This window comes from Suricata suricatta, chromosome 5, assembly GCF_006229205.1.
Source record: "Suricata suricatta isolate VVHF042 chromosome 5, meerkat_22Aug2017_6uvM2_HiC, whole genome shotgun sequence".
Classification (NCBI taxonomy): Eukaryota; Metazoa; Chordata; class Mammalia; order Carnivora; family Herpestidae; genus Suricata; species Suricata suricatta.
The window spans coordinates 45,606,797-45,633,964 of NC_043704.1; the positions used below are offsets into that span (position 1 = coordinate 45,606,797).

Consider the following 27,168-nt stretch of genomic DNA (forward strand, 5'->3'; position numbering starts at 1 on the left):
CCGACTTTTTCCACTCCCTACATTTTTACTTCTCCAGGACTTCAGGGCCTGAGGCCTATCACAGCCCAGAAAACCTCGGTGCAAAGGGCAGCGGGGCAACTCCGGCGCACGCCTTGCATGCAGCTGTGTCCCTCAGTCTTTGCCATCACGCTGCGTGCGTGCGGGGTAAACAAACAGAGGTTCCTCAGCGCTCCGGGAGCCACAAGAAGCGCCCGCCCCCGAGCGCTGACACTGAAATCCGGCAGCCGCAAACGGCAGTCCAGGCGCTTCCCAGCAGGCTGTGCGCCCGCCTACAACTCCCATCAGGCTCTGTCCGGGACAACACTGCTCCTCGCAGGAGGGCGGCAATTCACCCCGCCACCTGTCTACACACTTCAATACTCCTCGGTGTGCGTCTGGCATTTCCGGAGCTCTTCAATGCCACAAACAAAAGCACCCTGTCAAGTCTGACTTCCTAACACCGCCAAGGAGGCGTGGCTTCGGGACCGGAAGAACGTCCGGTTGCCAAGGGAACGTTACGCGCCTAGGCGCCTGCCCAGCCACTGATGCTCCCGCTGAGGCACAGGCTACCAGTTCACCACACTTGGAGAAGCGGCTTTGCGCAGGAGCAGGGATTCTTCCAATGGAGGTATAGAGAAGAAGGCTGAGAGACGCCCGATTCTTATCCCAGGGACGGAGACGAGTGAGTGGTCCATTCCTGTTCCTCTTCAGCTCCCGGGCGCTCAAAGACCAGGTATCTCCCGCCCCCCACGTCTGTAGCCAGCGCCCCCACCACAGCCACCACTCCCGCGGCGTTTTAGAATTGCTTTTTACTCTCCTAGGCTTTTAACTCTGTGCCTTTGTTTCTAAAGTGTAAGCGTTGGAAAAGGAGAGATGGTTTACGCGGTTAGTATAAGAGACCCCAGAAAACTCATTGAACTGGATTGGGCGTGTTTGTTTGTTTGGTTTTAACAACTCCCAGGTATGTTTTTATTTGGTTTGTAGAAAACGTAATTGAAAATTCATCATCAAAATCTGAAAGCCTAACAAAAATGTCTTATGCACTAAGGGTGTGCTGTAATTCACTCTAGGAATACTTTTTAAAGTTTACAAAGTACCATTCATGGTGTTTTCTCTGCCTGAGATCTCTGCGGCTTACCTTTCAAGCGCTTTACTGTGGATAACATCTTAATTCTTCAAGACTTTTCTGGCAACAAGTAATCCTTTAGAAAGAATCTCAGATTACAACCAAGAGAATTTGACTGGCTGGTGTGCAGAGAGAAGAAAACGATAAAACAGTAAAATAATAAAAACGGAAAGATAGATCAGAGCCACACTGAACCTTAAAAGCTATGGGAGAAAGTTTGGGGTTTATTCTGAAAGCCAGTAGTTTTCAACAGAAACTGTATGTCAGAAACATTCTTAACTTTTCAAAATACAGATGCCCTAATCCCTTTATCAGAATTACTAATTCAGTAGTTGATTCCAGTGTGCAGCCAAAGTTAACAGTCAGGACTTCAGGCGTAGGGAGCTACAGAAAACTTTAATTTTATCTACCACTGTGCACATAGGGCATGGTAAATAAATGTTAAGTGGCTTAAGTTGTTTTCTTTCCTTCTTTCATACATGCAAAAAGTAAACTTACAGAAATGTATGATTACTAAGAAATAAAAGCATGTCTATATAAGGCTATAATTACATCTTTTAGAACAACTGACTTCTAAATTGTATGTACCAAAATATTTCATTAACAAGCATTATGTTTGATAATCCATGAAAAAGAGTTGGAGAATCACAGTCCAGGGTTCTGTGGAAACTGAATTGAATATTTAAGTATCCAGCTTTTGACAAGAGGTGCTTTATAGTGGTTGCCCAGAGGATGATGATGTAAGAAGTAGTCATATATATATTTTTTAATCTCTTCAAATTGTGTGGAAAATGGAAAACAAGATATTGTCTTTATATCAGTATGTTTAGGACAATAAATAACAAAGTGATAACAACAAATCTACTTTAATTAAAATGGTCTGTGTGACTTGTTCCATGATACCATAAGGCTAACTTAAAGTAATTCTACAGATGTTCCTTAAGCAGAGATTTAAAGGAATTGAGTGCGAGTTGAATCTCCAGCACAAGGAGAAAAGTGGCACAAGTGGAGTACCTGAGACCAAACTGATCCTTTGGATAAAACAATGGTGCCTCTGTTATATGGGCCCCATGTTTGGGTGGGGCACTGTACCCTCTCTCTCTGCACATCATTGGAATGCAGGTTTCACATTTCCATATGATCCCTCAAAGGGCCTAAGCCAAATTGATGATGCAGCCTCCTTTTGGATGCACTTGTCTTGGAATCCTCATCATTTAAGTTGGGCAGGTGCACAGCCTTCAAGGTATGGCCTTGCCTAGGATTAGTGTGGGATAAAAAGTACTGAAGGAGCTGGGGGATGGCAGGCTTCTGGAACCTTAGATGGAGATGAGAATAAATCAGTTAATGAGATGAATACTTAGAGTGCTTGGAAATGATGGTTAGGGTAATAGGAAGTACTGTGGACATGGGCAGATTGTAGTTGCCGCTGTAGCAGTCCAGGCAGCAGTTGACAGCTCTCTTCTGCCACCACATTATAATGCTTTGGGGAGGGAGGGACCCCAGGGGAGCACCTTTGGAAAGTTTCATTTGGAATGTTCATAGGTTACCAACAAGCAGTATGTCTAGCAACGTATATTAAGATAAATATATCTGTTAGGATTCTTTGATCCTATTGATAGAAAACACACCTAAACTGGATAAAAGCAAACAAATAAAACCAGTGGATTTAATAGTTCAAATTATTGCATAATACAGCAATGGGGCTGGCTTCAGAAAAAGATTTAGACAGTGGCTCAAATAATGTAGGTAAAATCTAAATTTTTCTGGTTTTTTTTTAAATCTGCCTTCTAAGCTTCAGCATTAGGCTCTACTTTCAATTAAATTCTATGTGAATCCCTTTACCCATATATTGTTCCAGATTTCCAGAAAAGGCTGCATCAAGATCACAAATGGCATATTCTACACAATACTGAGTTTAATCACATTTTTCCTTAAATATTAGAAATTACAATGAGAATTGTACAGTTACTTCAAGGGCATTATTCTGTCTATTACCTAGGGTTATAAGCTTCCAATTTGCATTTCAGCTAAGGCTCCTTTGTGGTAATCAGCTTAAATTCTGTTTACTAAATACAGAGCTATAGCGACATGGTTTTTATCATTATGTCTTTAAATTATTAAGTTTTTTGATGCACATGCTCATATTTTCCATGCCTGAGGTGCCTGTGATTGATATATCTTTTTTACTTTCTGACTTGCAGCTTGTTTGTAAATATTTGAATCACAATATGGGATTGCTAGACAGACTTTCAGGCTTGCTTGGCCTAAGGAAGAAGGAGGTTCATGTTTTGTGCCTTGGGCTGGATAATAGCGGCAAAACAACAATCATTAACAAACTTAAACCTTCAAATGTAAGTACCTTTGTTAGATGCTTTAAGTATTTTCTGCAAGAGAAAATTATGCAGAATTATTCTGTTTGCCATCATTACTTCATATAATCATGTTATATGAAATCCCGTTAACCTTGTAGTACCTTAAGGTAATAAGTGTCAGGGTGCCGTAATATGCAGGTATATATTAGTACTACTTGTCTTGATAAATGTATCTTAATAAATAATTAAGATGTTAAGTTTTGATTATTTAAACTGGAATGTTTTCCAAATGTCTTTTTTTCTCAAAAGATTCTCACAGATTTGCAAAGTTTACTCTGAGGTAGCATTGCCTGCTTTTTGGCTCCCTCTTAAAAGAGAAACACAGGCAAAGGTGAATCATTTCTATGCATTCTACAGATAATTAGACAGTTTACCAGGAGTGTGGTATGCATATCAGTAGTAGGAAGCAGAATGACTTAAAGTCATGTAAGTAATAGGTGTATGAAAATATAATTTTAATAACTGAAAAATATATAAAGCTACACATTCAAAACATGGTACATAAGTTGAAGCTAGGTTCTGCTACATATAAAGAAAAGCCATATAAGAGTGGACTAAATAAGTAAGGGACTTCTTTTTCTGTCACCTAAATAAATCCTGAGGAGGTATTCCAGTGCTGGTAGTAGAGCTGTGTGGTCGGTTGTGAGATATCTATCTTTCTGTTATGCTATTCCAAGTGCCTGGTTTTCATCTTCAAGTTCTCCACGTGCTCACCTTGGCTAACCATCATATCTGTATTCTAAGTCACTCGGAAGAGAAAAGAATAAGGCAAAGGAAGAGGCCTTCTTGCTAAATAAGCCCTCTTTAAAGAGCTTACCCAGAAGCACCAACTAATGATTCCTAACTTACATTTCATTGGCTACCCCTACCTATAAATGAAGATGGATTTTTTAAAATAATTGTTAAAGTTTATTTATTTTGAGGCAGAAAGAGAGAATGGGGGAGAGGGAGAGAGAGAATCCTAAAAATGCCCCTCACTGTCAGCACAGACCCCAATGCAGGGCTTGATCCCACAAACAGTGAGATCATAACCTGAGCCAAAATCAAGAGTCGGCCACTTAAACAACTGAGCAACCCAGGCACCCCTAAGCTGATTTTTTTAAAGCAAGGCATACTTCTGTTTCCAGGAATAATAAGGGTCCTGTAAGTATGGAAGGATTGGAGAATGGATCTTGGATAGACAAGTAGCATTACAATTGTAAATACACTTATTTAGGTAAAAGCCATTAGTGAATTAATGAAAAATATAGAGTGAAAAGATAAATAGACTACATACAGATAGGACAAAAAAAAAAAGGAAGCTGGTACTCTTAATGACTAAATGGTTAGAGAATGGAAAATACTGCTCCTAAATATAGTAGTTGAAGATGAATTTTACTGTCTCCACATAATGCTTCAGATTGGGCAGATTCCCTTACTATTCCATTTTCTTTTGCAACAGCTTTAGTTTTACTTCTGTTTAGTTGGAGATTGCTTTGGAATTAGAAAAACACCATTATTTCTTTTTTTCCAGTCATTATTCCCTTCTACGTGGATGAGTTTGCCGCATAAAAACAACTACCTGCTGGTGTATTTTTAGGTGGGAGAAAATTTGAGGCAGCCAGAATAAGAAGTCGAAGATGGATTTGGAAGGCAATTTAGGTATTTTAAGGGGTTCCCTGCTGAGTTGTGAGTCAGCTCAGGCATACATGCTAAAGTCAGGCAGAGATCAAAAATACCACCTTTGGGGCATCTGGGTGGATCAGTCAATTAAGTGTCCGACCTCAGCTCAGGTCATGATCTCACAGTTTATGAGTTCGAGCCCCACATCAGGTTCTGCACTTTCAGTGAAGAGCCTGTTTGGGATTCTCTCTCCCACTCTTTCTGCTTTTCCCCTGCTTGCGTGCACCCTCTCTCTCAAAAAAAAATAAACTTAAAAAAAAATACCAGCTTTATTTAAAAGGTCAGTTTTAGAGGGTGAGGTTTAGGTCTGTTCAGAGGAGTTGCTAACCCTCTATTGTGTTGAAATTGGCCTCCCCAAATTTCAAGGTTTCCTCCTCAGGGAAAGATCATACTCTCCTAGGTCTGTTGCATGGCAGAGATCACATGAGAGAACATGCTTGTGATAAGCATGTGGCCTTCAAATGACAGAAGAGAGAGAGACAGAATGAAGAATGCTCAGTTCATGTCACAAACTGAGTAAAAGAGTAATCTTTTCCCATGGAGGGGAATAAATTGGTGGAGGGGGAGATTGAGAAATAAGGTATGTCATTTAATTTCTTATTAATGTCTCATTTCTTAAAAGCATAGATCTCATATTATAGAACACTAAATCCCAAATATGTGTAATATTGCCGGGTATATAAGTGTGTTTTGGGATGAATGGACTGATGAGTGATTTTTTTATTTTCATTTTTGGGCAGGGAATGATGATTGATGGCAACAAGGATATCATGTTTAGTAGACTGACCAAATAAAATCCCTGCTCAGAAATCCTGTTCTATTCTTTTTAACTTTAGTATATCCTTGGGATGTGTCAGATAGGCTGTTCAACTTAGGTGACAGTTCCTATACTCTTGGCTTGCTTTGTACCATTTCCTGAACAAGTTAGAGAATGACCAAATGTATTTGTTCCTAGATGGAGCAAAGGGCGATTAACGTTGGAGATCATTCTCCAGAGGAAAATGAATCCTACCTGAATCTGGAAGCACCAGCTCACATACCTTGCTTTATCCTGATTAATTTGTGGAGTTTCTTCTTTCTAATTATCTTACTTAGAAATTTAGAAATGATGGAAAGAAAAGGAAGTTGATTAATTTTATCCCTGTTAATTAAAACAGCAAGTTAAAAGAGAAGCTCTGGAAACAAAGAGGTTGTGCAGAAGCTGGGTGATCGTGGAGAGGTTAGGCAGATGTTCGAACTACAGCTCAGTGAAGATAGGGCTATCCTTTTGAGGTGTTATCTTCTGAGATGTCTTTAAACATTTAACTTCCTCACTTTTTAATTACTGGTATGTTTTTCCTGTTAGTAATAGCTAATGATTTTATTATGATTGTGATCAAAATAAAAAATCAAAACAGCTGGTTATTTGGGGACCACAAAAATTAGCAAGCTCTGTCATCCAAAGTTTGTTTTACAGTGAAGAAACTCTAAGATCTGAGGCAGGAATCTGAATGGCAGGAAATAAATTCTAACATAAACACAAAGATATTTTTGGAAGAATATAGGCAGCTCGTAGGATTGAAAGAAAAGCTGAATAAACAAATTTCAGAAAAGCAAAACCGGGCATCTCTCTGGAGGCCTTTTCGCTAGCACATTGCTACTAACTAAGGTGACTAAGCTCCAGTGACTTGTCCGCTTTTTTCTTTTTATTTGAATTTTAAATTTCCAGAAGTAGACTACCAAATTAAACGTAATGGTGCGAGGCAACAGTTTCCTTTCCACTCCTGCTGTTTTCACACAAAAGCAACATGATGAACTAAAGGGCGATTTTTTTTTAAGTTGTACTGTGGCTATATGAAGAAAATTGGAAAAAGACTGAAATCAGTGACTATAGTTATGATATTTGTTGAGTATTTACTATGGACCAGACACTGTATTGAGTATTTTGCATTCATTAAACTCATTTAATTCTCATGATAACTTTACAAGTTAAAGATAATAATAGATTTCACATTTGAGAAAACTAAGGTTTGGAGAAGTTAAGTAATTTGTCTAAGTGTATTAGCGATTAAGAGTAATTGCAGGTTTTTGTAATAAAGCAAGAAATGATATATTAGTGAGATAGGACCAATAAAGCTTAAGGGAATGGTTACATTAAAAAAATGTAAAAACAGGAGTTGAGAATAACTCATGGGTACATGGGTCAGAAAGTGAATGTTTTGGTTTTTTTTTAATTCAAAGGGAAGAATAGTTTTGGTGATGGAAGTGTTAGGAGACATTTGATGACTTAAGTTGTCAATTTGAGTCTTTTTTTTTTTTAAGTACATTTATTTATTTTGAGAGAGAGCAAGTGGCAGAGAGAGAGGAGAGAGTGAGCATCCCAAGCAGGCTCCATGCTGTCAGCGCAGAGCCTGATGTCACTATCGTGAGATCATAACTTGAACCAAAACCAGGAGTCAGTTGCTCAACAAAGGCACCAGTTTAAGTCATTAAACTGACTTTCTAACACATCTCCTGCTGCACTTTGCCTCCTTGTAATCTCTTCTCCACACTGAATTCCCCACCGTGGCCTTTAAGGCTCTACTTCTCTTTATCGCATGTAGCTCTCTGCCTTACTCAGTATATTTTAGATACACTGGCCTTATTCTTTTCCTCAGGGACACGTTCCTTCCTGCACTGGGGTCATTGCACTGGCTGATTCCTTTGACTGGAATATTCTTTGCCAAAATCTTGTCACAGCTTTTCTCCTTTTTGATGTTTACTCTTGGGTCAGATGTTACCTCCTCAGAGAGGCTCTTCCATACTTTGTACCAACCCCTTCCCCATTGCCTCCCATCCCCAAATCACCTTCCACTGTACTTAGCACTTCTTGAAATCGTGTTCATTTGTAGTTTACTTGGTTATTGCCATTTACCTTCTCTAGATAATAAGCTCAGTGAGAGCAGGGACCATGTATATTCACCGTCTAGATATGAGAACCGTCCCCTAGAGCGTATGCATACGGTGAAAGATTACAAGGTGATCCCTGTATGGGAACTCGGAATGACTCATCAAACCCCTTTAAGGCTGTGGTAACTTGCAGCAAGCCACAAAATATGAATGAAGATATACATATTATACAGATTCATATTAGTAAAACTTAAACTGTAAAGCACTCATACACAGTGATCCCACTGCAAAAATTACATTTTTGTTTAATTCCATCATCTCTTTAGTGACAAATTTTAGAATTGGATATCTGGATGCTTTTTTTTTTAATCTAAGGAATAATTCATCTTTGGTAATTGCAAATTTCTAAATTTATCTTTTCTCTTAAAGGCTCAATCTCAAGATATAGTTCCAACCATAGGATTCAGCATAGAGAAATTCAAATCATCCAGGTAATTCACTATTTTGCTTGTGACTAAGAAGTTGTGGGTGAAAAATAATATTTAGCTCTACCTAGTTATTCCTTCTACTGTTAGAAAAATTAATTTGTTTAAGAAATCCATAAGTATTAAAATATTTGTACCACTACTTGTGGATTATTTCTCAGAATTAGAGCTTAGACAAATTCTGATAATCTCTCTAGCACGGAAAACATTTTTTATATGTTATTGAAAAATCATTTATATTAAAAATTTATTTTATGGGACTCATACTTGAAAATGGATTCAAATTAAATATTATATATTCAAAGGTGGCTTCTTTGAAAAAATTTAAAATTTTAAATAAAAGTGATTCCTTAAGTTAGTATCTTATAATGTAGTCATGGTTTGTTTTGTTTTGTTTTGGTGTTTTGTTTTTTATTGTCTTTTTCTGTAGTTTGTCTTTTACAGTGTTTGACATGTCAGGTCAAGGAAGATACAGAAATCTCTGGGAACACTATTACAAGTAAGTATGTTTATGAGTGTTAGTTAACTAGATTATTATATTTTAATAACAAATAATGATTATAGATAAAACCAAAAGATTACATGGGCTTGGCTGCAGTGTTTATTTTTCATATAATTTAAGCACATTTTCTAATTTAAAAAAGAAGATATAATCATACTTTATATTACTTTTCAAAGGCTTCAGGCCCTTCATGACTTTGGTTCTTTGCATATACTGTTCTGTTTTTAATACCCTCTCTTAATTTTGCTTAAAGTTAATATAGTCTTGCTTTAAGGCTAACTCAAAAGTCACCTCCTCTGTGAAATTTCACCGTGTTGCCCATTTATTTGTCCCCAGCGTTCACACAGTACTTTGCCCAGTCACACCTCTATAATCCTGATTCCTAGATCTTAAAGTCTGGTACCATACCTGCCTCCCTGGTGAGAGTGTCAACTCCTCAGGAGCAGGGAGTATTTCTTACTAAGGCTGTTTTTTCAAGGCCAGTATGATGCTGGACATAGAGATCAGTACATATTTACTGAATAAATTTAGTTAAAATGACAGTACTAACAATTGATCCACTTGTTCTATAAGCAATTCTAAACAAGATATTTTTTCAGCATATGCACATCAAGTGCTCACTAACTACTATAGATTAAGAACTGTCAAGGTACTAGGATCCAAATGTATTATATCCTCTCAAGATTTGCATGTGGTATTAAAATAAATTCATTAACTTCTGATATTGCTAGGACTCCTTCATATAAAGGCAAAGTAAATTACTTTTGGAGTCTGAAACTTATAACCAGTATCGTTTGACTAAATGCCCTTTTGTCATTCTGAACTCTTACTTTCAATAGTTATGACATGACTGCCAGATCTGATTTTAATTTTTATTGATTCTTTCCTGCAAATGTGGGATTAAAAAATACATAGAAAATAGTACTTCAAAAAAAGGAAATTTTTTAATTTATTTTTTTTAATGTGTTTTACTTATCTTTGAGGGATAGAGAGAGACAGCACGAGCAGGGGAAGGTCAGAGAGAGAGGGAGACACAGAATCTGAAGCAGGCTCCAGGCTCCGAGCTGGCTGTCAGCACAGAGCCCTACATGGGTCTCGAACCCATGAAACATGAGATCATGACCTGAGCCAAAGCCGGTCGCCTAACCAACTGAGCCACCCAGGCGCCCCTTTCTTTCTTTTTTTTTTTTTTTTAAGTTTATTCATTTATTTTGAGAGAGACAGAGACAGGGTGAGTGAGGTAGGGCAGAGAGAAGGAGAGAGAAAATCCCAGGCAGGCTCCACACTGTCAGCACAGAGCTTGATGTGGGGCTCAAACTCATGAATCATGAGATCATGACCTGAGCCCAAATCAAAAGTCTGACACTTAACTGATTGAGCCACCCAGATGCTCTAATTAATTCCTTTTTCTTCAAAATCTTCTTGGAAGAAGTTCGTTATTATGAACGCTATAGATAAATTGTAGGTTGAAAAGTGAATACGGTCACTATAGAGAAGTCTACAATAGTAGTAAGTTTATATCCTGTATCTCTATATTGTTCTAATTATGAAAGAACAAATGCATTTTAATCTATTAGACTGAAAGAGGTTAAAAAGATTAAGTCTCCTGTTGGCAAAACAAGTCACTCTTGTGGTGGGCATGTAATATCTTTTTCAGGGAAATTTATCAATATCTGTTAAAGTAAAATATGTTCTTGGTCTCCAGCCATCATTTTGCTGCTTAAAAAGTATCTATGACTAATACCAGTGGGCAAAGATATACATAGAAAAATGTGTGTTGAACCCTGTTTATAATGACATATCTCAATTATAAAAAGAAAAATAGTATTCTTAATAAAAATACGTGCTTAGTATATATAGAGAAGAAAAAAAATAGGTAGAATGTGCACCAAACCATTAATTGCATTTGTTTTGGGAACACTAAGATTATAAGGGAACTTACTTTGTCATTTATATGATACTATAATGTTAATTGTTATATAATTTTTTATCTTACCCTTATAATATGAAAAAGTAATAAAGTATAAAATACAAGGACTGTACATTTTTTAATATTTGTAAAATATAGAAAAGAATATAAAAAAGTTGTTTTTATAGTTTCACTGCTAATTTGCTATTGTTAATCTTTTTTGTATATATTTTTTAAAATATATACTTTACATAATTGAGAAAGGAACATTCTAAATTACCATTTATAGTTTTGTATCCTGCTTCTTCAGTTAACATTCTATGATAAACCAGGAGAAACATACAAAGAATATGACTAATGAATGGCTACCTGTTATTTTTTCATATGCCTATACCTATGTTTTGGTCATTTTTCTATTTTTGGACATAAAGGCTATTCTCAGGTTTTGAAGATTATAAACAGCCTTTCCGCTAACACATCTTGCTGCATAAACCTTTGGCATAGTTCATATTTCCTCAGAATAAATTCCAGAAATATGATTACTGGTTCAAAGTGATTGAACATTTTTCAAGCTCTTGGTAGATCTTTCCAGTCATATCAATTTCTGTGGCGACTACTAATGTACGACTGGTGATAATCTATATTCATTTTATTTAATGATAGGAAAAAATAGAACTAAACAGTTGTTTTATTTTTATACTCATGTGATTACTAATGACAGTGAACTTTAAAATAATAATTTAGGGGCGCCTGGGTGGCTCATTCGGTTAAGTGTCTGGCTTTGGCTCAGGTCATGATCTCACGGTTCATGGGTTCGAGCCCCATGTCAGGCTCTGTGCTGACTGCTAGCTTAGAGCCTGGAGCCTGCTTCAGATTCTGTATCTCCCTCTCTCTCTGACCCTCCTCTGCTCGTGCTGTCTCTCTCTGTCTCTCAAAAAATTTTAAAAAAATTATTTAGTAATAATTTATGACTGGAATAAGTAAGTCACAAAAAATCTATAACTGCCCAATAATATATGAAAAGATATTGAACTTCACAAGCAATTAAATGAAATACAATGTAAATATGCTTTTAGAATGGCAAAAAATGGAAAACAATGTTAAAAGCCCTACTGGAAAAGAGTAGGAAAAGTACTGATATTTGTAGAAGTATGATGTTGATAAAGCATGTCTGGAATACACTTCGTCAGTGTTTATCTAAAACTTTTAATTTTGTATATATTCCTAGAAATTTTAGTCCTAAGAACAAATCTTAAAGTGTCAAAAATTTTTTACATTGTGTTTAGGAGGATGTTTATTCCAAACTTTTTCATAATCATGAAAATTGAGAATAATCTCTTAAGTCCAACAATAGAAGTTTGACACAGTATTTGATGACAGATCTGTTCAATGGGATACCTTCTAATGGCTAAAGAAAGGTACAGAGGGAGTCAGTGATTTTTTTAAGGGCCCCTCTCTAAAGTGCCACTAGATCTATAATCTCTAAGGGCCACTAGATCTATAAGCCAACCTTTAAGCCAGTTCAGTAGCTGGTCATCAGCTTAAAAAAATTGAATAATATAAAAGCTATTTTTAATTATTATTTCCCAAAACTTATTTCAAATATAGTTTTGTATACTTATGTGTCTTAATGTAAAACGTATTTGTCACTATGGTAATGGTAAAAAAAAAATACTGGTATGGTGTTTAATGTTTCATACAAAAGTAGCTCAAACTAGGGGCACCTGGGTGGATCATTTAAGTGTCCAACCCTTGATTTTGGTTCAGGTCGTGATCTCACAGTTTATGAGTTTGAGCCCCACATCAGACTCTGTGCCGATGTGTGGAGTGTGCTTGGGATTTTCTCCCTCTCATTTTGTGCCTCCCCTGCTCCTGCTCTTTCTCTCTCTCTCAAAATTAAAAACCAAGACTTTAAAAAAAAAAAAGCTCAAACTAGAGGCACCTGGATGGCTCAGTTGGTTAAGTAGCCGACTTTAGCGCAGGTCATGATCTCACAGTTTGTGAGTTCAAGCCCGTGTTGGGGTCTGTGCTGACAGCTCAGAGCCTGGAGCCTGCTTCAGATTCTGTATCTCCCTCTCTCTCTGATCCTCCTCCTTCCATGCTCTGTATTTCTCTCTCTCAAAAATAAATACACGTTAAAAAAATTTTTTTAAAAGCTCAAAGTATACTGCAGAAAATGATCAAAGAAATGTGCATATATCAGAAAGTCAGGGTATAAAAGATTCCATTTAAATACAAATGTAGATGTTTATATATGAATATACACAAAATGTCAAAATTTATTTATGTCAAAGTATTAATGATTATATCTGTGTAATAGAATTATGATTTTACCTGTAATTTTTTAAAATTGTGAAATAACAAGGCATTAAAGATACCATAATATTATCAACCGAGAACAAATTATCTTACATAAAATATGGCTAATGATAATATACTAATCACTCATACAAACTAATAAATGAAGAGGTAATATACAGGTTAGGAAATGTAAATGAACACTAAATATGGAAAATGTATGAGTCTATCTTTAATTTTTCTCATTTTTATATTATACAGAGAAGGACAAGCCATCATTTTTGTCATTGATAGTAGTGATATTTTAAGAATGGTTGTGGCCAAGGAAGAACTTGATACTCTTCTGAATCATCCAGGTACATTTATGTGGCATCTGTACTTTAGGGTCTGTGTACATGAGATGTTTTGTTCTTTGCTGTTGGCAGAAAGTGTTACTTATATTATTTAATTATCTCTAATTTAAAATTATTGAATTTTTTATTGAAATATAATTAATACAGTGTTAGTTTCAGGTGTACAATAAAATGATTCAATAATTCTATACATTAATGAGTATATTACTCCCCTTTATTTTTTAATTTTAAAATATAGTAATTATGCAGAACTAGTATTTTTACCTATAGTACATCACATATGTTTTTTGTTTTTATTTTCTTAATTTTCATATTTGTTATTTTTGCATGCACTTTTTAAAATTTTTATTTAAATCCAAGTCAGTTAACATATAGTGTGATCACGGTTTCAGGAGTAGAATTTCATGATTCATCACTTAGGTTTGACACCAGGTGCTCATCCCAACAAGTGGCCTTCTTAACGCCTGTCACCCGTTTGGCCCATCTCCTACCCAAACCCCCTCCAGCAGCCCTGAGCTTGTTCTCTATTTAACAGTCTCTTACGGCTTGCCTCCTTGTCTGTTTTTACCTTACTTTTCCTTCTTTTCCCCTATGTTCATCTGTTGCGTTCCTTAAATTCCACATATGAGCAAAATCATATGGCATTTATCTTTCTGAGTTATTTCATTTAGCATAATACATTCTAGTTCCATCCATGTGGTTGTACATGGCAAGATTTCATTCTTTTTGATTGCTAAGTAATAATGTCTTAATTACAGCTTTGTAATACAGCTTGAAGTCCAGAATTGTGATGCCTCCAGCTTTGCTTTTCTGTTTCAGGATTGCTGTGGCTATTCGGGGTCTTTTCTGGTTCCATACAAATTTTAGATTTGTTTGTTCTAGCTCTGTGAAGAATGAAATTTCAAAGGTTTTGCAGTGTTTTCCAGGTTGCCCCAAAATAAAAATGCTCTCTTTTTTTGGTTGCGTAAAAAGAATATGTCAGTAGCCAAAAATATGGATAGAAAAAGAAGAAAAGAGGAAGTAAAAATCCCTGTATTTCAACATGTATTTAAGATTATTTTGTTTATGGAGTGCCTAGGTAGCTCAGTTGGTTGAGCAGCCAACTCTTGATTTCAGGGCAGGTCATGATCTCATGGTTTGGGTGTTCAAACCTCACATGGAGCTCTTTACTCACAGTGAAGAGCCTGCTTCAGTTCTGTCTCTCTCTGTCCCTCCCCCACTTGTACCACGTTCGTTCTCTCTCTTTCTCTCTCTCTGTCAAAAATACATATAAAAAATTTTTTTTTAATTATTTTGGTTGCCATCTTTCCAGATGGATGTGGATATATATATATATGTGTGTGTGTGCAATCACATTTCTTATATATTTATTCTGAGAAACATTTTAAAACAGATCTTTTCTGTTTTTAAACTCTAACTGCCAACCCTCTACACTCTTTTTAAGATACCAGTATTAATAATTTGGTAAATTTTTTCATTGTTATTTTTAAAATAGGATCATATTCTCTGCACTCTTCTGCATCTATCTATTCTCAGGTAACACTGAATGATGGAAATCCTTTCATACCAATTTCATATATGTAATTAGTCTTTTTAACGGGGCCTAACATGCCATACTCTGAGTGGACCACATATGTTCTATCACTCACCAGCTGAGAGATGTTCTTTCTTTTTCTCCACAGTACAGTTCTCCAGTAAGTATTGTGGAACTCTGCATTTCTAGCTTTACTTGGGCAAAAAGATTTTAAGTGGTCTTTGTGCTATGACTTTTAGGAAGAGGTGGTGGTTTAAAAGAAGTGTAGATTTGTTAGGAATAGAATGGAAATGGTGTGAGGCTTTCTAATAATTCTTCCTGCTCAACCACACTCGCTAGTATTTTTATCAGACAACCTTAAGCTTATTCAAATATTTTGGGTAATAATTATCTAGCTTGTACATTTTATGTGACTTTTTCACTTTTAAAAACTTACCAATCTTTTGGGGCACCTGGTGGCTCAGTTGGTTAAGCGTCTGGCTTCGGCTCAGGTCATGATCTCACGATTTGTGGGGTAGGACCCTGCATCGGGCTCTGTGCTGACAGCTCAGAGCCTGGAGCCTGTCTTTGGATTCTGTGTCTCCCTCTCTCTCTGACCCTTTCCTGCTCACACTGTTTCTCTCTCAAAAATAAATAAAACATTAAAAAAATTTTTTTTAACTTAAAGTTTTTTATCTGGGTCATCTTGGTTGAGAATGCATTTTTGATAATGCATTTCCTTTTCCTTTGGGTTAACCTATACACTTTCTCTTCAAAAAGAGTTGTAATGTTTTATTTTATTCAATAAAATGAAATGATTCCTACAGTATCTGCCTCAAATTTACAGTGGAAACCTTGGTTTCCTCAACTGAAGCCTTGTCCAAATAAGTTATCTTTATGTACTGATGCATTTATTTTATGGGATAGATTCCCAAAGGAGAATTTCTCAGCTGAAGTACACATGGACTGTAAAATTTTTGAATTTAATTTTATTTTTTACTAAAGTACAGTTGACATACAATGTTATATTCGTTTCAGGTGTACAATGTAGTGATTTAACAATTCTACACATCATGTAGTGCTCACCACAATTAGTGTAGTTACCATCTGTCACCAAACAAAGTTGTTACAATATTATTAACTGTGTTCCCTAAGTTGTACTTTTTGTCTCTGTGACTTATTCATTTTATAACTGCAAGTTTGTACCTCTTAATGTCCTTCACCTATTCTACCCATTCCTCCACCCCATCCCTCTGGCCACCACCAGTTTATTCTCTGTATTTATGGGCTTTTGTTGTGTTTTGATAATCTGTTTTTTAGATTCCATATATAAGTGAAATCATTAGTTTTTGTCTTTCTATGTCTGACGTATTTCACCTAGCATATTACCATCTGGATCTGTCTACATTGTTGCAAGATCTCACCTTTTATGTCTGAGTAATATTCCATTGTTTACCCCATCTTATCTGTTCATGAAATGATGGACACTTAGGTAACTTCCATATTTTGGTACTATAAATAATGCTGCAGTACACATACGGGTGTATATATCTATTTGAATTAGTGTTTTCTTGCAAAAAAAGCCCAGTAGTGGGATTATTGTATTGTAGTTGTAAAAATTTTAATTTTTTGAGGAACCTACATACTGTTTCCATAGTGGCCACACCAATTTACATTCCCACAAACAGTATAAGAGGATTCCTTTTTTTTTTTTTTTGCATGCTCACCGACATTTGATATTTTTTGTCTTTTTGATACTAGCCATTCTGGCTGGTATGAGATGATATCTAACTGTTGTTTTCATTTGCATTTCCCTGATAATTGGTGGTACGGAACGTCTTTTCATGTTTCTGTTACCCATCTGTATGTCTTCTTCAGAGAAATGTTCATTCAGGTCCTCTTCTCATTGTCTTTTATTTTTTTTTTTAATTTTTATTTATTTATTTATTTTTAAATAGTTTATTGTCAAATTGGTTTCCATACAACACCCCGTGCTCTTCCCCACAAGTGCCCTCCTCCATCACCACCTCCTCTTTTCCCCCCGCCCCCTTCCCCTTCAACCCTCAGTTGGTTTTCAATATTCAGTAGTTTCTCAAGTTTTGCATCCGTCTCTCTCCTCAACTCTCTTTCCCACTTCCCCTCCCCCAGGTCCTCCATTAGGTTTCTCCTGTTCTCCTGTTCGACTTATGAGTGCAAACATATGGTATCTGTCCTTCTCTGCCTGACTTATTTCACTTAGCATGACACCCTCAAGGTCCATCCACTTTCCTACAAATGGCCAGATTTCATTCTTTCTCATTGCCATGTAGTACTCCATTGTGTATATATACCACATCTTCTTGATCCACTCATCAGGTGATGGACATTTAGGCTCGTTCCATGTTTTGGCTATTGTTGACAGTGCTGTTATGAACATTAGAGTGCATGTGCTCCTATGCATCAGCATTTCTGTATCTCTTGGGTAAATCCCTAGCAGTGTTATTGCTGGGTCATAAGGGAGTTCTATGGATAGTTTTTTGAGGAACCTCCACACTGTTTTCCAGAGCAGCTGCACCAGTTTACATTCCCAACAGTGTAGGAGAGTGCCCATCTCTCCACACCCTCACCAGCATCTATAGTCTCTTGATTTGTTCATTTTAGCCACTCTAACTGGTGTTCTCATTTTTAAATTGGATTATTAGTGGGTTTTGATGTTGAGCTGTATGAGATCTTTATATATTTTGGATATTAACCTCCTGCCAGATATATCATTTGCAAATATCTTCTATTCAATAGATTGCCTTTTCATTTTGTTGATGGTTTTCTTCACTGTGTAAAAGCTTTTTAGGTTACCATAGTACCAATAGTTTATTTTTGCTTTTGTTTCCCTTGCCTAAGGGTGCATATCCAGAAAAATGCTGCTATAGCTGATGTTCAAGAAATTACTGTCTATGTCTTCTTATAGGAATTTTATGGATTCCTGTCTTACATTTAAGTCTTTAATCCATTTTGAGTTTATTTTTGTATATGGTGTAAGAAAATGGTTCAGTTTAATTCTTTTACATGTAGCTGTCTAGTTTCCCAGCACCATTGATTGAAGAGATTATCTTTTCCCCATTGTATATTCTTGCCTCCTTTGTTGTAGATGAATGACTATATAAGCATGGATTTATTTCTGGGCTCTATATTCTATTTTATTGATCTATATGTATCTTTTTTATTACCAGTATAATACTGTTTTGATTACTGCAGCTTTGAAATATAGCTTCAAATCTGGGATTGTGATACCTCCAGCTTAGTTCTTCTTTCTCAAGATTGCCTTGGCTATTTGGGGCCTTTTGTGGTTCCATACAAATTTTAGGATTATTTGATTTCTAGCTCAGTGAATAATACTATTGGTATTTTGATGGGAATTGCATTAAATCTGTAGATTGCTTTGGGTAGAATAGACATTTTAACAATATTAATCCTTCCATTCCATGATCATAGTATATCTTTTGATTTGTTTGTGTTGTCTTCAGTTTCTTTCATTAGTGTCTTACAGTTTTCAGAGTATAAGTTTCACTTCCTTGGTTAAGGTTTTTGTATGTTAATATGCAATATGTATTACAGATTTCTGTAAATACATAACGAACGTATAACAGAATTTTGTATATTAATTTTGTATCCTTCAACTTCACTGAATTCATTTATTGGTTCCAGTGGTTTTTGATGGAGCTTTTGGGTTTACCATATATAGTATGTCATTTACAAGTAGTGAGTGAGAGTTTAACTTTTCCCTGCCAGTTTGGATGCCTTTCATTTCTTTTTGTTGTCTAATTGCTGTGGCTTGGAATTACAATATTATGCTGAATAAAAGTGGCCAGAGTAGACATCATTGTCTTGTTTTTAAAGGAAAAATTCAGTATTTCACCATTGAATATATTATTGGCTGTGGGTTTTTCATGTGACCTTACTATGTTGAGATATTTTTTCTCTAAACCCACTTTGATGAGGGTTTTTATCATAAATGGTTGTTGTATTTTATCAAATGTTTTTCTCTATCTATTAAGACAATCATATGGTTTATATCCTTCATTTTGTTAATGGGGTATATCACATTGATTTATTTGCTAATATTGAACCATCCTTGTGTCCCTGGAATAAACCCAGCTGGATTATAGTGTATTATCCTTTGTTGAGTTTGATTGTCTAACATATTGTTGAGAATTTTTGCCTCTGTGTTCATCAAAAATAGTGGCCTGTAATGTTTTTTTAGAGTGTCTTTCTCTGGTTTGAGTATTGGAGTAATGCTGGCCTTACAGAATGAATTTGGAAGTTTTCCATCCTCTTCTGTTATTTGGAATAGTTTGAGAAGGATAGGAGTTAACTCTTCTTTAAATGTTGGTAGGATTCAACTCTGAAGGCCACTGGTCTTGGACTTTTGCTTATTGTAGGCTTTTAATTTTTTTATTCAGTTTGTTACTAGCAATCAGTCTGTTCAGATTTTCTATTTCTTCCTGATTCAGTCTCGAAAAATTATATGTTTATAGGAATGTATCCACTTATTCCAGGTTGTCCAATTTGTTGGCATATAATTTTTCATAGCAGTCTCTTATAATCCTTGACATTTCTGTGGTGTCTGTTCTCTAATTTCTGATTGTATGTATTTGGGTCCTTTCTGTCTTATTTTCTTGATGAGTATGGCTAAAGGTTTATTAGTTTTATTTATCTTGGTTTCATGATCTTTTCTGTTCCTTTTTTCTAGTCTCTATTTCATTTTTTTCCACCCTGAACTTTACTTCTTCCTTCTAGTAACTTTAGGCTTTGTTTATTGTACTTTTCTGTTTCTTGTAGGTTAAGGATCAAATTGTTTACTTGAGATTTTCTTTGTTTCTTGATGTAGGCCTGTATTGCTATAAACTTACCTCTTAGAACTGCTTTTGCTGGGGCTACTGGGTGGCTCAATTGGCTAAGCATCTGACTCTTGATCTCAGCTAAGTTTATAATCTCACGGCTAATACAGTTAATGTGATTGGAGCCTCGCATCAGGCTGTGTGCTGACAGTGCGGAGCCTGCTTAGGATTCTCTCTCTCCCTCTCTCTCTCTGCCCCTTCCCTGTTCTTTCTCTCTCAAAATAAGTAAACATTTAAAAAAAATTGCTTTTGCTGTTTCCCTAAGATTTTGAGCATTGTGTTTTCATTTTTGTCTCTAGGTATTTTTTATTATTTCCTTTTTGAATTCTTCATTGACCCATTGGTTGTTTAGCCTCCATATTTTTGTGAGTTTGGTTTTTTTTTTTTTTTTGGTAATTGATTTATTGTTTCATGCTGTTGTGGTCAGAAAAGAAACTTGATATAATATGAGTTTTCTTAAATTTATTGAAACTTGTTTTGTGACCTAATATGATCTTGGAGAATATTCCAGGTATATTCAAGAATACAGTATTCTGGAAAAGAATGTGTATTCTGCTGTTTTGAGATGGAATATTCTTTATATATCTGTTAAATCCGTCTGGTTTAATGTGTTGTTCAATGCCACTGAACAAAATTCCTTATTGGGTTTCTGTATAAATGATCTATCCATTGATATAGATGGGGTCTTAAAGCCCTCTACTGTTATTGTATTACTGTCAGTTTCTCTCCTTTATATCTATTAATACGTACTTTGTATATTTAGATGCTTCTGTGTTGGGTGCATAGATATTTACAATTGTTATATCCTCTTATTGGATTGATTTCTTATTTATTGCTCTTCTTTGTATTTTATTATAATCTTTGGTTTTATATTTATTTTATCTGGGGCCACCTGACTGGCTGTGTCAGTAGAGCATGTGACTCTTGATCTCAGGGTTATATGTTCAGACTGTATACCCCATGTTAGGTATAGAGATTACTTAATTTTAAAAAATATTTAAAAAATAAAATAATATTCATTTATCTGATATAAGGACTGTTACCCCAGCTTTCTTTTGCTTCTATTTGCATGGGAAATCTTTTTCCATGCCTTCATTTTTGGTTTGTATGTGTCTTTAGATTCTGAAGTAGTCTCTCTTAGGCAGTAGATGGGTTTTGTCTTTTTATCCATTCAGTCACGCTATATATGAACTTTTTAAAATTGATGTATAAGTTGTATATAGCCAAATACTTAGATATTGAGTATGTAATTCAGTAACTTTGACTAATACATACACTCATGTAACTGCACTACCTAACAAGAAACCGCATTTTCATCACGCCAGTAAGTTCTTTCATACTCCTTCCCAATCAACACTCCACACTTCTTACCAGAGAACTTCTAATCTGATTTCTGTCACCAGATTAATTTTGCCTATTTTACAGTTTCATATAAATGGGGGGAACATACATTTCTGTGCATAAATTTTTTTATTTGGCATAATGTGGGGAATCATCTATATTGTATGTATCACTTGTCTATCTTTTATTGCTATGTAACATTCTGTTATGTAAATATCCCACAGTTTATTTATCCAGTATCCTGTTGATGGGCATCTAGACTGTTTCTAGTTTAGGGCTATTATGAATAAATCTGATCTAAATATTCTTGTAAAAGGCTTTTTGTAGACATGTTTTTATTTCTCTTTGAAAAAGTCCAAGGAATGATACTGCTGAGTCATAGGATAGACATATGGTTCATATTTAAAGTAACTGCCACTTAATTTTTCAAAGTGGTCATATTATTTTACATTCTTAGTAACATATATGAGAGTTCTAGTTTCTTTACATCCTCTCCAACGATTGATGTTGTGCTATTTTTTTTCACTTTAGTCTTTCTACTAGGTGTATAATCAGATCTCCTTTGCTTTTAATTTATATTTTACTGATGATTAAAAACGTTGAGCATTTTATATATTTTATTAACCACTCTTGTACATTCTCTTGTAAAATGTCCTTTTTTAAATGTTTATTTATTTATGTTGAGAGACTGTCTATGCAAGGGGGAGGGGGAGAGAGAGAGGGAGAGAGAATCCCAAGCAGGCTCCACACTGTCAGCACAGTACCCAATGTGGGGCTTGATCTCACAAACCATGAGATCATGACCTGAACCAAAATCAAGAGTCTGACACTTAACTGGCTGAGCCACCCAGGCACCTCTCTCTTATAAACTGTCCTTTTAAATCTTTTGTGCATTTGTTTAATTTGGTTGTTTGTCTTATTATTGAATTTTAACATTTTTTTTTTGTAAATTCTAAATAGGAAACCTTTGTCAAATATATGTGTTTTGAAGATTTTTTTACCAGTCTGTAGGTCACCTGTTTATTCTTTTCACATTGTCTTTTTTTAAGTTTATTTATTTATTTATTTTGAGAGGTGTGGGGCAGAGAGAGAGGGAGAGAGAGAGAATCCCAAGCAAGCTTTACACTGCCAGCATAGAGCCCAATGCAGGGCTCAGTCTCACAACCATGATCTGAGGACCTGAGCCAAAATTGATCAAGAGTTGGACACTCAACCAACGGAGCTGCCCAGGTGTCCCATTTTCACAGTATCTTTTAATGAACAGATTTATCTAATTTTGGTGAAGTCTAATTTAATCTATTTTTTAAATTTTTTTTATTTTTAGTTTCAATTTTAGTCAACATCCAGTACAATATTGGTTTCAGGAGTAGAATTCAGTGATTCATCACTTACATTCAACACCCGGTACTCATCACAAGTGTGCTCCTTAGTACCCATCACCCACCCATCTCCCTCCATCAACCTCAATTTCTTCCTTTTAATACACACTTTTTATGTACTCTCTAAGAAATAGGTGCCTACTTCCTTAAGATTACTAACATATTCTCCTATGTTTTCTTCTAGTAGCTTCATAGTATTAATTTTTATGTTTAGACCTGGGGTCCATCTTGAATGACTTTTTGCACTTTTTTTTACAGATATTCAATTATCCCAAAATACATTTGTTGGGGAAAAGAGTTTATTTCACTGAATTACTTGTCAAAATTATTTGACTTTCATGCTTATTGAGTGTCATTTGTATATATATGTGTGTGTCTATTACTGGAGTCTGTATTCTATTCCACTGATCTTTTTATGTACTTTTGCATTGTCTTTCTTACCATGGATATATAATAAATCTTGAAGTCAGGATAAATCCTCTAACCCTGGTCTACTTCTTCAAGATAATTTTAGTAGGTTTAGGTGTTCCATATTTTTAGATAATGTTTAAAATCAGCTTATTAACTTTTTTAAAACTTTTGCTGGGATTTTATTTTGATCCTATATGGAGATAGCTGACATCTTAACAGTAGACTTAACATTGAATGTTCCAACTCATGAGCATGGTATGTCACTTCATGTATTTATGCTTTTCTCAATTTCTCTATCTTTTACAGTTTTTTATGTAGGTCTTATACATCATTCATTCAACTTATCCATAATTTTTTTTATATTTTGAAGTTATTGTAATAGTATATTTTATTTCATATTCTAATGGCTCATTGCTATTATGTGAAAATATTGACTTTGTATTATGGGAGGTCGTTAAATATACTTGTTCTAGTAGTTTTTCTCTAGATTTCTTAGAATTTTCTATGTATAAAGTCAACAACAAAAATTCTGCTGCTTCTGTTTTAGTCTTTATGCCTTTTATTCTTTGTCTTGTCTTACTGCACTGGCTAGGGCCTTAAGTACAATGTTGAAGAGAAATGGTAAGTCTTATCTTTTTCCCACTTTCTTCCTGCTCTAATCCCTGGTGTTCACCTCTCTTCCTTACTAATAAATGCCCTATGTGGCTTTTTAATTTTTCCTCCAGAATAGGACACTTTCACCGCATTAAAAACCTGTTCAGATGCATATCCTTTTTCCTCAGTGATTTTCTTAATGACATCTGGAAACTCTGTCTTCTACCTTTTGATTGGCAGAAGCTACTTCGCCTGTTATATTGACATTTTTTAGGCCAACTGTCTTTTTTAAATTATCAGACCAACTTTTATTAACATTAAATCCTCCACTTTCTTTTGCTTTATGTTCATATAATTTCACTTTTTTTGAATCATGTTAGTCTATAGGATTGCCTTTCTTACAGCAATCTTACACTCACAGAGAAGCTATATTTTCAATACAGGATGAAAAGGTATTTCATGAAAGGTACAAGGTTTTCATGCCTGCTGCCATAGCTGCAACAATGACTTCATGAATTTCCTTTTCATTTTTTACATTGGTCTTTATACTGGATTCATTTACCTTGAAATGGCAGGTATCCACATCTTCAGACCTCAGTCTATGGTATATATCAAGCATTTCAACTTTTTCTCGTAATGTTGTGACTTCTCTCTGCCTCTTGGAAGCACTTCCAGCATGACTGGAGCACTTTGTATGGGTCCCGTAGTATAATTCAAGGTTTACAGTATTTTACAAACCAAGATGAAAAAATATGTGAGAACTATAAGACAGAACTCTTACTGTGATACACGATTTACTGGCGAGAAGAACTCACATAGAGATGATTAGTGCCTCATAGCATTTTAAGCAGGTACTTCCAACATGTAAGCTCACTGCAATAGGTGCAAGTGGTGACTTTGAAATTATCACAGTGGTACAGTATGTATTACAGTTAATTTTATGCACTTATGAATTACTATTGCATCTTTACATTTGTTTGCACTTCTCTTAACAGTAAATGTTGCCATGTTTGGTCTATGTGCAAGTAAATTTTGATGAATTTTAACATTTTATAATAGATTTGTCTATCTTTTATGATATTAAATGATACATTCATCTTGTATCTATATGTATTTTATGCATTAATGCAATACCTAATTTTTTCTTATTTTTCTACTATGTTTCTAGCCTACATGATTTGTTTATAGGTTTTTTCAAATTGTTGCAAATCTCCAAAAAATTTTCAATTTATTGAAAAAAAGGCATATATATAAATGGACCTGCATAGTTCAAGCTCATGTCATTCACTAACTTCATCAGTCATCCATTGATGATAGACACTTCTGTTGTTCCTGTATCTTAATCCCATTCTTTACTAGGTATGCGTATATCTCTCTTTATTATAATGGTCAAGGAAATTTTCTGTTTTCCTAATTTTTCAAAGTTTCCATCATAAACTAGTGTTATATTTTACCAAATGCTTTTTCTACATCCATTGCAATGATAGTATGATTCACACACATTAAACCAAACTCACATTTCTGGGTTAAACCTCATTTGACCATTGATTATTAACCTTTTTATATATCATTGAATTGGATTTGCTAACATTTTATTAAAGAATTTTGGTTTTGTACTCATGAGGTTTTTTGTTTATAACTTTCTTAAAATGCTCCAGTCATCAAGGTTATAGAGACCTCATAAAATGGGTTGGAAGGCATTTACTCTTTCTCTTTTCATTTTTTTGGGTTTGACAGAATTGGTATTTCCCTTTTAAATATTAGATAGAATATACCAATGAAGCCATCTGGGTTGGGATTTTGTATGTGTGCAAAGAGTGTCAGGGCACAGGTAGACTGTGAATTATGAGTTAACTTTCCTAAGATGATATAAGGCTGTTAAAGTTTTGTATTTCTTCTTGGGCCACTTTGGTAAATTGTGACCATATTTTTAAATTTATCTATGTTTAGTTTACTGGCACGCAACTGTTTATTATATCCTCTCACTACCCTTTTAATGTCTATAAGGTCTCTGTATCTTCCTTCATTTCTGATATTAATAATTTGTTTCCTCCATTTTGTCTTGCTCAATCTTTTAAAAAGTCTATTGATTTTATCAACTTTTTAAGAACTCTGGCTTTGTTAATGTCCTCTGATGGTTTGTCTTTTTAAATTTTTTGTTGATTTCTGCTCTTTGTTTTATTATGAATTTTCTATACTTACATTGTATTTCAGTGGCTATTATCTTTCTCAGATGGAAACAGACTTTTTAAGTTTACTTATTTATTTTGAAAGAAAGAGCAGGTGAGGGGCAGAGGGAGAGAGAGAGAATCTGAAATTGATTTGCAAAGTCTGCCCAGAGTCTGACTGCTGCAGCAGGTCCAGGATTCCCCTGAAGGATGGGACAGTGTCAGCATGAATGAGATGGGAATCGGCAAAGGGGGAAAGGAACGAGAGAGCCAGGAGGTTCTTTCTGATCAGCAGGCAGGCATCTCTGCACTGACCCGAGAGTCAGCTTTATTTATTGATAAAATATATGGGGTACAAAACAGAAGTGGCAACTGCCATAGACAATGATTTTTGGTAACAAATTCTTTGGTATGTAAAAATTTCCCAAAACATAGATTGGTGGAAGACTCATGAGTAACCTTTACCAATAGAGATTGAAGTAGGTGACTAGATGTTTATCATATGGGGAAGGAAGGGATCTTTAGCATTCAAATACAAGACAAAGTTTTTAGCACAGCAAAGGCAAGAGTTAGGTCTTTGTGAGCAGGGGTCAATAGCCTGTTTTCTGAGGGGAAGAAATACAGGTTTTCTCAGGAAATGTAACATTTGCTCCTATACTCACAAAAGAAGAAACTCCTATAACTGCATTTTTTTCACAAGGTACAATTCACATATTTTTAACATAAGAAAGCAAGTCACTCCTGATATCAGTCAGGTGCCTTGGGAGTTGATGCTGTAGCAGAAATTGTGTAGGGGTGCCGGAGCCGCTCAAACTGCCCGCAGTTTGAAGAACTGACGACACCGGGATTCGTTGCAGAGACTTTTATTGATTCTTTTCTTCCTTCTTCCTTTCTCTTGCGCAAAGCACCCTCCCTTATATATGTACCGTACCGGCTACGCGGTCGCTCATGATTGGCTGACAGCAACAGGGCTAACCAATTTCATGGCTTTGCATCGGTCGTACACTTATCGCGGTATCTGGCTGGGAGGTGGGTACACCAGAGGCAGGCGGGCCATACTTTGTCATGTGCTTGGGCGGAACGCCAAGGCGCCATCTTGCCTCCGCCTCCCACATAGGGTTTGAATGGGTGTAGACACAGGTAGCCATCTGAGGGTGGGAGGCCTTGCAAACCCACCTTGCCTCACAAGGAGATTTTTCCGCTACCTGTGAGATCAGAAAAACTGGCTTCCTGCACCTGACTCAGGGCTCGCACCCATGAATCGCAAGGTCATGACCTGAGCCAAAACCAAGAGTCAGACATTCAACAGACTG

The 27,168-nt window shown here is 35.6% G+C and overlaps 1 protein-coding gene across 3 annotated transcripts in view; it reads left to right on the forward strand.

Annotated features, from left to right (window-relative positions):
* Window positions 1-335: 335 nt before the first annotated feature.
* Window positions 336-27,168, forward strand: part of ARL6 (ADP ribosylation factor like GTPase 6) — a 39,331-nt gene continuing 12,498 nt past the window's right edge. The window contains exons 1-5 of one of the 3 annotated variants that reach the window (XM_029939171.1): window positions 336-733; window positions 3,328-3,477; window positions 8,458-8,519; window positions 8,944-9,012; window positions 13,484-13,578. In XM_029939171.1, the coding sequence (XP_029795031.1) occupies window positions 3,355-3,477; window positions 8,458-8,519; window positions 8,944-9,012; window positions 13,484-13,578 (349 nt within the window). In that variant the 5' untranslated portion in view covers window positions 336-733; window positions 3,328-3,354. The remainder of the gene's footprint in view (window positions 734-3,327; window positions 3,478-8,457; window positions 8,520-8,943; window positions 9,013-13,483; window positions 13,579-27,168) is intronic. The other 2 variants (XM_029939172.1, XM_029939173.1) reach the window with 2 other exon arrangements.